Source organism: Alligator sinensis, unplaced genomic scaffold (assembly GCF_000455745.1).
Source record: "Alligator sinensis unplaced genomic scaffold, ASM45574v1 scaffold755_2, whole genome shotgun sequence".
Lineage (NCBI taxonomy): Eukaryota > Metazoa > Chordata > Crocodylia > Alligatoridae > Alligator > Alligator sinensis.
In genome coordinates, this window is record NW_005841883.1 from 3,055,256 (window position 1) to 3,067,516 (window position 12,261).

Here is a 12,261-nt window from a genome sequence, read left to right on the forward strand (position 1 = left end):
ACTCATGTTCATCTTGGAGTCCACTAGGACTCCAAGATCCCCTTCCGCTTCCATTCCACCAAGAAGGTCATTTCCTAGGCAGTAGGTGTGCTGGACATTTTTCCTCCCTAGGTGCAGCACTTTGCATTTCTCCTTGTTGAACTGCATTCTGTTGTTTTCCGCCCACATGTCCAACCTGTCCAGGTCTGCTTGTAGTTGTTCCCTGCCCTCCGGTGTGTCCACTTCTCCCCATAGCTTTGTGTCATCCGCAAACTTGGACGGAGTACACTTCACTCCCTCGTCCAAGTCACTGATGAAGACATTGAAGAGTATCGGTCCAAGGACCGAGCCCTGCGGGACCCCACTGCCCACACCCTTCCAGGTCGATACCGACCCATCCACTATGACTCTCTGGGTGCGACCCTCTAGCCAATTCGCCACCCACCGGACTGTGTAGTCATCCAAGTCCCAGCCTCTTAACTTGTTCACCAGTATGGGGTGGGATACCGTATCGAAGGCCTTCCTGAAGTCTGAGCATACGACATCAACCCCTACTCCTGCGTCCAGGCGTTTCGTAACCTGGTCATAAAAAGAGACTAGATTAGTCAGGTCGACACCATCCTGGGTTGTATGACCAGGAGTGTCACTGGCAAAACAAGGGAAGCGATTCTTCTGCTGTATTCAGCTCTGGTGAGGCCTCCCCTGGAGTAGTGTGTCCAGTTTTGGGCCCCACACTTCAAGGACGTGGACTGTTTGGAAAGAATCCAGTGCAGGGCAACAAAGATGGCCAAGGGCCCAGGAGATAGCATTTATGAGGAAAGACTGAAAGAACTAGGGTTATTTATCATGGAGAAGACAAAACTGAGGGGGGATTTGATAACAGTCTTCAAATACCTCAAGGGTGAATATAGAGAGGTTGGAGATGGGCTTTTCTCTGTGGCTGTAGGGGACAGGACTAGGAGCCATGGCCTCAAACTGCAACAGGAAATTTAGGCCGGAGGTGAGGACCCTGAGAGCAGTTAGGATTGGAACAGGCTACCCAGAGAAGTTGTGCACTCTCCATACTTGAAAACTTTCAAAAGGAGATTAGATGGATATTTGGCAAGATGGTTTAGTCAGGGATAATCCTGCCTTGAGCAGCAGGCTGGACTAGGTGACCTTGTGAGGTCCCTTCCAGCCCTTTCCTATGATCCTAAGCCCTTCTGCCAATTCCAACCATGTGCTTGACATCCAGTTACAAGAAACCTCTTCTCACCCTCCACCCTGCCCTGCCTCGACCCCAGGGGAGCAGGAGAGATCCCTCAACATCCCTCAAAGTGCTCTCCATAGACACCCTCTCTCTCTTACAGAAGGGCTGTGGCAGTTACTCCTCTCTCCCCCTAAATCTTCTCCACCCCCAAGAAGCATAACCCAATAGTAAAAGACAAACCCTCTATCCCCACCTGCTCACTGTCAAAGGGCAATGATGTAAGCATTGGTGCCTGCCCAGGAGGACCTGCCAATTTGTTGGGCCTGCAGGTTGGCTAGGTCCATCTCACTCTTTTCAGATGCCCAGATGGTGCTTAGGCTGGGCCCCAGCCCTTCTGCAGAGGGAGGTCTACAGATACACAGTAATTAATAGGCATCCTCTTTAATAAGATGCCAAAGACTATATCTGGGTGATACCTTTCAAATACAAATACAGAAATACAGCTGTCTGCATTTCAGAGATGAGAGACTTTAATATTTGTGTGGATGCTCAGTGTTTTCAGGAAACAGGGCCACTTTATTGTATCAAGTTGGACACCTAGAGTATGTTACCATTTCTGAAAACAGAGGCTTTGGAAATTAATGATTACCTGCTTGCCATATCTGCTTGTATTTTATCCCAGTTTAATTTAATGCTGCTAACTTTCACTTCCTGCTGTATCTTCATATTCTACTGTGGATAGCAGTTCTCCTATTTAATGACAAGTGTAACTGTTTGCACGCCTTCCTTTTCATGTGGTTTTTCAAGACTGCATTTGCACAGCAGGCAACAGTAACAACAACTCCAACAGTACTTTCCAATGGTGAGATCATAAACTCATGAATCCACCTGTGTACATTTGCAGTTTTGTAAAAGAGTCCTGTCTTCCAAAGTTACTCTCCAGGAATTTTTTTGCTAGCCCTGCTTACATATAGGCTGAATTTTCCAACCAAGAGAAGCTGTCATCACTGTCACCTCTGTAGGTTATTGGAGGAAGAGTCAAGAAAAAGAGCTGAACTGGAAAAATGGCACTTGCAGCAGCAACAAACCATTCAGATGACAGAAGCGGAGAAGCAAGAGCTAGAGAACCAGAGGATCATCAAGGAACGTGCTCTTCAAGTTGCTATGCAACAACTGGAACAGCTGGAACTGGAAAGGAAGCAGGCACTTGAGCAATATGAGGTGAGAGACTGCATGTCTCAGCAGCATTTCTCATTCTTATGCCAGGTATTCATTGATAGCTGAATTAAAAGAAAGCCAAGGGCTGGTAATGGGCATAATAGACCTTTTAAAATTCATTAATCTCTGTTTGAATCCAGTGTCCTTTACTCAAGATCATACAGAAGGTCTTTGGGAGAAATAGGGAGCTGAACCTAGGTCAGGGAATTCTGGGCATATACTGAAACGTGTCTCATCTCAGTCCAGGTTCCAGTGAACAAGTGTTCTTTTAATATTAGAACAGGTGGTGTTAATTGGAAGCCTTGCTGGTATTTGGAAAAATACTTTAATCAGTCCAAGAAATGTATGTCCCAGGACTGCAGTGGAAAGACATTCTGGTGCTTGCAGTTTTGCTCCTTTTGCTAATGCCCTCAAAAATATGAACTCCAAGGCCATGTCCACATGTGGTGTGGATGTTTGGTTCCCCAGGGGCAATTAGCAGTGGTGCACCTTGCGCCACCACTAGTTGTCCGCAGGGAACACCTATGCTACTCATGCTCTGGCAAGTTACCCTAGGCACGGTAGAGGAGGCTGGGGCCAGCACTGAGCTGGCAGCCACAGTGTGGCTTCAGGTGGCCCAGCTCCACTTTTGAGCAGCGCATGCTGCCAATGTGCACTGCTCTGCTTTTTTTCTGTGTGGGTTTTTTTTGACCCCTGGATATCCAGGGGTCAAAGAACCTTCTGTGCTGCTCCCTTGCAGGACAGAGAACAACTGAATGTGTGGTATGTGGCACCACATGACTGTGCTTGACAGCTTGTCTGGATGTGGCCCAAAGATGCTTAAGCTGCTCTGCTTGTGGTCAGGATGGTAGCAGGAGATCTGCTTAGAAACACCTGCTCCATTCATGAAGCTTGAGTCTGAGTCTTAGCTTCACCAGAAAACATCAACTTATTTTGAGATGGAAATGAGGATTTCAATCTGCAGGGGGAACAACCAGCCTTCCACCAATGCAGAAAACCGGAACTTGATCTCCCCTGTCAACGTAATAGCTTATACTGAAGCACATCATTAGTTCTTTTAACAGCTGATCAAGTTACTTCATGAACCTATTTGTTCCTGCCTGAACTATGAACAAAGGATGCTTGCTGGCTTTTGTGGGATGGCTTCAGTGTCAGGGTGGGGGGAGGGTGTGTTCACACCTGTATCCATTGGGGAGGGTGTATTCACACTTGTATTTGAAATAAGGCAAATTTCTTGTTTTTAAGAGTGCTGGATCTTTGTTTCAGGGAGTTAAAAAGAAGTTGGAAATGGCAGCCAACAACACCAAGAGCTGGAAAGATAAAGTAGCTCATCATGAGGGATTGATTCGATTAATAGAACCAGGTGGGTTATCAGTATAGAAAACTCAGATTAAGAGAGCCCTTGTCATTGATATGTCTAAGAGAGTGCTTGAAGCTATGGCTGATTTATCTGGGATGACCTTTTCCTCTGTAACAATGGCCATTGAGCAGCTTGGTGATCTGAGTACGCTGTTTTTGAGCATGGTGGCTGTGGTTTTGTAGACTCCACACAGTCATGCAGAAACTGAAAGTTCTTGCTCAACCCCCACCAATGGCTTTTGAGAACAAAGACTATAGCACAGTTTCACATTGCTCTAAAGTAAAGCAGTGTACAATAGTGGCATGATAAAATATTGAAACAGACATGGCCTCATGCTTGGATGTGTGCTTATAGAAGCAGCTATCTGGCTCTACCTTTTTTGAAAACCTAAAGAGATTTCCTGTTAAGATTTATGTGAAGTCTTGGATCCTGGTCTAGTTAAAGCAGTGATGTTGGCTGGAGAAGGAGTCAGCTTTGACTGAGTCAGAGGAAGACTTGTGGTGTTTTGGCTACAAGAGAAAAGGAAAAGGCCAGGATTTACCATATTTACCCTATTCCAAGAGGATTTCAAATTTAAGATGACCCACAATTGTTAGATTCTGCACATGGAAAATTGACAGATTTGTTATTATTTCCCATCTTTAGAATCGAACTACTGAGGGAGGGGCGACCATCTTAAATTCATCCCCCCGCCCTGCCCCCCAAGGGGGGAAGGGATCAGACCCCTGCCCCTTGCCACTTGTTCCCTGCCACCTGTTTCTTGTTCATGCCATACCTGTGCCTGCCACCTGTCCCCCTGCCTGGTGCAACCCCCATCTGTTACCTCCCTGCACCTGTCTGTCCCCCTCTTTTCCCCAGTGTCTGCCCCCTTGTCACTTGCCCCCTGTCCCCTGCTCACTCCTACCTGTGCCTGCCCTACCCTTCCTTGTCCCACCTGTGTCTGTCTGTCCCCTAGCCCCAGTGCCTGCCCCCTCCCTATACCCCCACTTACCTGTTCTGAGAGGCTCTGGCTTCAGCTCTGGGGCAGTCAGCAGCAGCCCTGCCCCCTCTAGCCAGGCAGAAGCAGATTCAGCAGCTCTTGGCCTAGCTGAGTTGGTGCCAGAGAGGCTAAAGCTGGAGCCGAAGGTAAGCAGTGCAATGGGGGTAGGACAGGCTGTGCCATCTTTCCCTTGCTCCCTCCTTCCCGTCTCCCTGACCTGCCCTCTTCCCTCCCCATCACACAGTCCCCTCTGTGCACCCTACCCCCACTGTCTTCTCCTCTACACTCCCCCTGGCTGCATGCCCCGTCCCCTGCCCCTTGCCCCAGGTCAGAATTGGAGTCTAAGATGAGGTGTCATGTGTGTGTCATCGTCTGTGTCCCGTGTCCATCGTTGTCGTCTCCCCCCCCCCCCCCTACCCATCTATAGATATAGATTTAGACTGGGAGCAAAAAAAGCTTGTCATGGATTTGAGTAAATACGGTATTTGGGGGAGGTGGGGTTCACCAAGGTGCCAGGAATTTAAGGCCAGGGGAAATTAGAATTTGCTGCAGTCAAACAACGTGTATTAGAACAACCATAACTCTTAGGTTAGCCATGCCCTTATGATCTTTCACAGATAAAGTCTTTATGCTGTGTGTATGTATAATCTAATGTTAAACTTCTATTGCCAGCTTGCATAGGTGATCTAGATACATACCCTACCACAACTATAATGGTGAAAGACATTTCCTTGCTTATGTTAAATGATTGACTTTCACAAGCGCGGTCCTAACTCTGCTGGCTCCATGCCCTGTGTTCATTGAAGGAGGGAGGAAAATAGCTTTGTAGCTCCTCTGTTGTGGAGGCAGCAGGGAGCAGGTTTGGCCCTGGATCGCTTCAGAATTTAAGTCTGCAGCTCCTGGTCTTGGGTCAAAGGCTGCTCAGCTGCTTCTAACCCTCACTTTCTCCTGAGGTCTGCTGAAGAACAGCATACGCTGTTCTGTTCTACATCAGGAACCTGCAGTGTCTGTCTAAAAATTCATAACCAACGTGCAGCAGTTAGTTGTGTGCAAAGTGACGCGGATTCTATCCCTAGCCTAATGCAGTCATTGGCGATTTTACCTGTGCATGTTTAAAATGCTGAACCGTGTCTTGCAGGTTCTAAGAATCCTCACTTAATCACAAACTGGGGACCAGCAGCCTTCACTGAAGCTGAACTTGAACAAAGAGAAAAGAGCTGGAAGGGGAAAAAGGTCACTTCTGAGTAATCAAGGGAGTTGGAATGTCTCCCATGAACAGCAATAAAGCATATTTGATCATTTTGTTTTATACTTAAAATGTTTTCTGCTTCTGTAGTGGTGTAGCATGTTCAAAGCTACATGTTGGACCTTTCTAGGAAGCAAGTATTTTCTGTCTGCTACATTATATATATCTATTCAGGGCCCAGTTACAATACTATCCCCATTAGCTGTTGTCATCTCCTTGAACACAGCTTCCAGAAACTTATCTATTTATACAGATAACTTTTCTGTTCTTTAAACTACAGATATTTTTATTAAAATTTTAGTTATGTAAATCAGACATTGTGGCATAAGGCTAATAGGTTATTCTATGAACAATCTAACAGCCTTTGACAGGGCAAATACCATGGCTTCAATTTGCAGGATTTCTAAGGGAAGGAAGCAGTGTTTTGCTTATCTGTAATTGTCCAGACAATGCAGCTTTAAGCCCAGGCTTGATGAAATTCTCAGGCTACTGCCCTGACTCTGAACATGACTTTATTTCACTTCCTATCCATCTTCTGCACCTGCAGCCACGTGTGTGCAGTGAAAAGTGGCATGAATGTGGAAAATGCTAAAGAACTTTGCAGCTAGATTTCATTTAACTTTTTAAGAGATGGGATAAAATCTTCAAATCCTTACTGGGTACCTTTTAAAAAGTCAGGTTATGACTCTCAGAGAACCTGCAGGCTTGGTTTAGAAACCAGGTGATGGCTCATGTTTATGCAGATTAGATGATTGTCATATCCCATCTAGCCCTGTGGTTTATGGGAATTATTAGTACCACACAGCACAGCTGTCTGGTTTTTCACATAAAACCTGGATTCTGGGGGTGGGAATAATCAACAAATAATAGAGTAAAGTGAATTTCCCATTTGATTTCCACCCCCACTTTAATTCTAGAATTCAAGATTCATAATGAAAACTTCATTCACCCAACTTTGTTTTGATCACTTAGTATTGAAGCCTTCAAAAACTTACTCTGTGGTGTGACTTACAAATACACATACAGCATTAGCATTTCTAATAATCTACAAAAAATTCCGAACAAATCTAGTGCCCACTGTTTGAAAGGTGTCTGTACAGGAAAGTCCATTTATTTCTAATTTTCCTTGGGAAACATAATGTGTAACTTCTACTTTGTAAGTAGTTCTTCCACACAAGGGAAAGAAGTCAGTCTGTTGCCAAGTACTCACGTTATACAAATTTCTGGGGAAACAAGCCACTTAGCGAACAGCAGCTACACATTTGTCAAGTGGTCTTCCATGTGCACCAAATTATTTTATAGCTTCTGTTTTTAATCACCTAAATATTTCATAGTTGGTAGGGTTGGAAGGGACCTGAGCAGGTGATCAAGTCCGACCCCCTGCCACGGCAGGAAAAAGTACTGGGGTCAAACGACCCCAGCAGGGTGTTCGTCTAACCTCCTCTTAAAGACCCCCAGGGTAGGAGCCAGCACCACTTCGCTTGGAAGTTGGTTCCAGATCCTAGCCGCCCTGACCGTGAAGTAGCGCCTCCTGGTGTCTAGTCTGAATCTACCCTCTGCCAGCTTGTGACCGTTATTTCTAGTCACTCCTGGTAGTGCTCGGGGGAACAGGGACTCCCCCAATGCCTGCTGATCCCCCCTGACTAGTTTGTAACAGGTCACTAGATCCCCCCTCAGCCTTCTCTTGTGGAGGCTGAACAGGTTCAGGTCCCTTAGCCTTTCCTTGCAGGGCCTGCCCTGCTGACCCTGATCATGTGGGTGGCCCTCCTCTGGACCACATCCCTCCTGAAGTGCAGCGCCCAGAACTGGACGCAGTACTCCAACTGCGGCCTAACCAGTGCCGCATAGAGGGGGAGGATCACCTCCTTGGACCTGCTTGAGATGCATCTCTGGATGCATGACAAGGTGCGGTTAGCCTTCTTGACCACGTCCCCATGCTGTCGGCCCATGTTCATTGTGGCATCAGTAATGATTCCAAGATCCTTTTCTGCCTCTGCACTGACAAGAAAGGAGTTCCCCAGCCTGTAGGTGTGCTGCTGGTTCTTCCTCCCCAGGTGCATGTTATTTGTAAGCTTTTTATAAAACAAATGTTTGGAGGTTTATAACAAGCAGAGCAGCTACGTATGGAGTAGTGTTACTGTATGATTGTTATACTAAGATATTACAAGAGTAGAAAGTACTTTGGGAAACAGAAAGGGTCTGTAGAACTAGAACTTATTATATTATTTGCTTATTACCTGAGACTCAAACACTTAATACAGTCATAGTTTTATACTAATAGAAGTCTTTCTAATGTTTCAGTCTACTGCTATACATGTGAGTGGTAACAAATTCCAGAATCTTGCATTGTAATTACTGTACAGGGAAAAATTCCTTTAGTTTGTTACTAAGCCCTTTTTATTAATTGACCTTGGACTTTACTTGTTTACAGAGAAAAATGTGAAAAATCATACTAGAAATACTAATGTAACTATACATTGTTAAATTATGGTAAAGGAGATGGAACAGTATCTATAACTTCCAAATACTTTTTGCATGGACAGCATAATGTGCATTGGGCTAAACTACTTTAATTTTTTGCTAACAGTCTTTTTTTAAGGGAACACCAAATGATGCACATTTTTTGTATTTTTTACTGTTCTTTAGAATTGGCAATTTAATAAAGTAATGCAAAAAAGTCATTTCTGTACAAGCAGCAGACTTGCATACTCCTTTCTTTTTGTTTACTGACTGGGAAATGGGCTGTGAACAAACATCCCACATGGTATGTTGAGGAAACAACATACTTGCACCTAGTGACCACAGCTACTAAAAGCATTGCACAGCTACTAAAAGCATCTACAGCAAAGGTTTGATCCATAGACTTCACTGGATTTTGCATCAGGAACCATTATTGAGACACTGAGCATCTGAAGCAGATTCCAGCTCTTATTTTTTAAATAGTTCGGCTTTATTGCACAGCAACATGACTCTGAAACAACTATACAAAGTGCACCTTACAACACTGTTTCTACCTATGTATTTTCAGAGACTCCAGGGACTATTGTTTGGTAATGTGCAGCAGTAATGCTGGAGAGCAAGAGTTCTTTGGTAACTTCCAAACAGGGCACTGCACTTTTGGAAGAAATGGGAACTAGTCAAATTAGTTCAGCTGCAGTACGTGTAATTTCCCATTTGCACATGCACAGACACATACACATCCACAAACTCCCAACCACACAACCTGTGGTAAGCTAGTTCAGCTCTGACACTGAAGACTTCCTCTTTCTAGCGTAGGCAAAAAAATCCAACTCTCCATTCAGAGTCCTTACCCTGCATTCAGTGATGATGTTATATACCATGCTTCTCTGTCTTTAGCACATTTTTCTTGAACTAAATGCAAGAAGGGTTTTTTTCCCTCCCCTTAACACTAATAGACAAGTCTTTAACACTAGCAGAGTCACAGAGAACCCAATACTCTCAGATAATGGATGTAAAGTTATTTTGATCAGAAGAAATTCATAGGTAGATATGGGGTTTTTTTATAAAATGGAAATGTGGTATTCTTTTAAAAGACAATTTCGGGTTTTTTTCACTTGGGTTATTTTGCTTCCTCTTTTGGTGAAGAGTAGTCACTCCTAGGTGTCACTGCTTTAAAATGTAAGACTTGCGTAAGATGATGCTCCATTTTCAGTTAAAAAATAGTTTTAACCAGATTTGAAAGTTTAGTGAAATTTTTGAAGCAAGTCCACACTAAAAGTGAAAAACAACTAAGCTACAATTGGTGCAAGATGAATATTTTGAGACAGAGACAGTCATATCTCCTTGTAAAACACTAACCCACGGAAAACCACAACTACTATGTCTGGCAAACCCTGATGTTATAAAAACAATTAATTAGCTCCTCCTTTCAGATGAAGAGAAAACTATCCACAAAGAATTCCTCAGTGAAGTGGCAATCAGTAATGATTGACCAGAGACATGAAAATCAAATAACTCAACACTTCTTCCTGCTTCTACTGAAGGCATTTTCTAATGTCAACTGCCATGGGTAGCAACTGGACTACTTGCCTGTTCATTTGTGGTACAGTTCCAAGCAATCTAAGGGAGAGAGAATTATATTGCCCCTTTTGGAACATCAGGAAGTTGCCCAACAGTGTTTAGCCATTGCTATTTCTTGATCCATTTTTGCCCTCAGTTAATAGGACAGTTTAGATACATCAGTAGGTGCCTACCAGGTTGATTAGAATCTGACCTGAGCTCCATATTGTCATAACCACAGTTTGGTCTTAAGCTGCCATCTAGTGGTGGTTTATACACTAAGAGTTAGAGTTTTTCCAACTGCATTTCAATATGGGAAAACTGGAGTTGCCCATGTATGGTATGTGCATTGAGATTCACAGAAGTTTAGGGCTGGAAGGGACCTTGTGAGATCATCGGGTCCAGCCCCCACTGCTCTGGGAAGATAATCAGTGGTTTTCAAATTCTTACTGCTGACCTTCACTTGCAATCTTTCCCCTTCATCAATTTTCCATTCAGGGTGCAGGGAAAGATAATATGACAGCACAAAGAGACAGGAGGAAAATAGACCCACAATAACTAGGGGTGCACTGATAGAGATTTTTTAAGGAGGCAAACTGGCTGATACCAATTCGATTTCTGATACAGCCATGTGGGGGGAAAGAAGGGGGATGGGGGGTGCAGATCAAGGCCCCTGCAGTGAGGGAGGGAGTGGGACTGGGGCTGGGGTAGGCAATGCCTAGGTGGGGTGAGTGTGTGATGGAGCTGTAGTTCATCTGGGAGGGTGGGTGCAGGCAGTGGGTGAGGCTCCTGCCACTGCTCCCACCACTTGAGCAGGAGGGTATGGGGGGGGGCGTGTGTCCCCAGATCTGACTCAGGGTGGGTGGCGGTGGCCCTGGGAGGCAAACTACAGAGGGGCGGGGGAGGGCTGCAGCCACTCCAAATTTCACCATAGCCTCCTCCCAGTGCCGTCACCACCCACCCCAAGCACAGTGCAGCATAGCCCACAGCTGCAACCCACCCAGCCTGCCCCACAGATCCTGGGGCACATCCACCCTATTCTTATCCCCATCCCCTCCTGGACGAGCAGCACATAGTGGCAGGAGCTGCTCCCCTCCTTTCCCCCTCTCCCCAGATGAGCTGCAGCTGGGCAGCGCCTATCCAAGCCCCAGCCCCAGCCCCAGCCCCGCACCCTTCCTCACTGTGGGGGGCATTGATCTGCTCCCCATGCCCCTTCCCTCTCCCTCCTCTTTCACCACAACAGACTTCCCAGCTGCACCCTGCTGGGCTCTGCTCCTTGCTGCCTGTGTGCTGCGCTGCAGGTGTGCGTATCCACGGGCATTTATATCAGCCAAATTATCGGCCACAGCAGGCTGATTTCCGATATAGTCAATTTTCTTTATATCAGTGCCGACCTGATATTGGACTAATGTATCGGTGCACCTCTAACAATAACACACCAAATGTGCAGGATGATTTAAGGCCCCGTCTCTATGCTTCATCTCATCCCCCTTCCTGAATCCCAGCATCATATTTATTGCCTTCATTTCCTGCAGAGTTCATGGCTGTAAACATTCTAGCCAACTTTACAGTCTGATTCTGCCATCCTCTAATGTTAACATTGTTTGATCACATGGGTGTCACATGCTTAGCTGATCCCGGATATATCTATTACAAAGCTACCCTTTACTGATAACTGGTACAGCTCGACATAGCTGAACTGGCTGCAAGCATGGGTGAGAACAAACTTCACCTCTGATGAAGGGAGCGCTTGCTCATGAAAGCTGATGCAACTCTGATTCAGTTAGTCTATAAGGTGCATCTCTACCCTGCCTTCTGCAAGAATGAGGCACAATTAGTGTTGTTCAGTGCCTCTAAGCAGGTTTAATCACAGCTTCCAAAAAAGGCACTGAGTAAGGTTTATCTGCGCTTTCAAATACATCATGTCCAACAATTCAGCTGCATGTTTTGCTGCTACCACGTATCAGCCAGGGATACTTTTAAATTTTAATCCTTACATACTTTTAAATCCTTAAACCTCCTGACTAGTTAAAAAACGAGCAATCTGCACAAAGGCAGGGAAGCCACAGACAATGCAGAGAAGTGGAGATTGGGAGGGGTGGTTGCTGTGAGAGAGTGAAAACACATGTTTTCTGGTGATTTGAGTCAATCAGAAGAGACACTGGAGTGAGTGGTGAACCAGGCTACAAGTAAAAAACAAAAGTGGCTACCTGAAGGCATATAGGACTTCATGAACTACAGCCCTAGATCCCACCAGAAATGTAGAATAA

General features: G+C 45.3%; 1 protein-coding gene across 2 annotated transcripts in view; it reads left to right on the forward strand.

Moving 5' to 3' along the window:
• Positions 1 to 7,420, forward strand: part of SWAP70 (switching B cell complex subunit SWAP70) — a 70,050-nt gene extending 62,630 nt beyond the window's left edge. For both annotated transcript variants that reach the window (XM_006017674.2, XM_025196712.1), the window contains 3 exons: positions 2,191 to 2,389; positions 3,653 to 3,749; positions 5,864 to 7,420. In XM_006017674.2, the coding sequence (XP_006017736.1) occupies positions 2,191 to 2,389; positions 3,653 to 3,749; positions 5,864 to 5,973 (406 nt within the window). In that variant the 3' untranslated portion in view covers positions 5,974 to 7,420. The remainder of the gene's footprint in view (positions 1 to 2,190; positions 2,390 to 3,652; positions 3,750 to 5,863) is intronic.
• Positions 7,421 to 12,261: the final 4,841 nt, after the last annotated feature.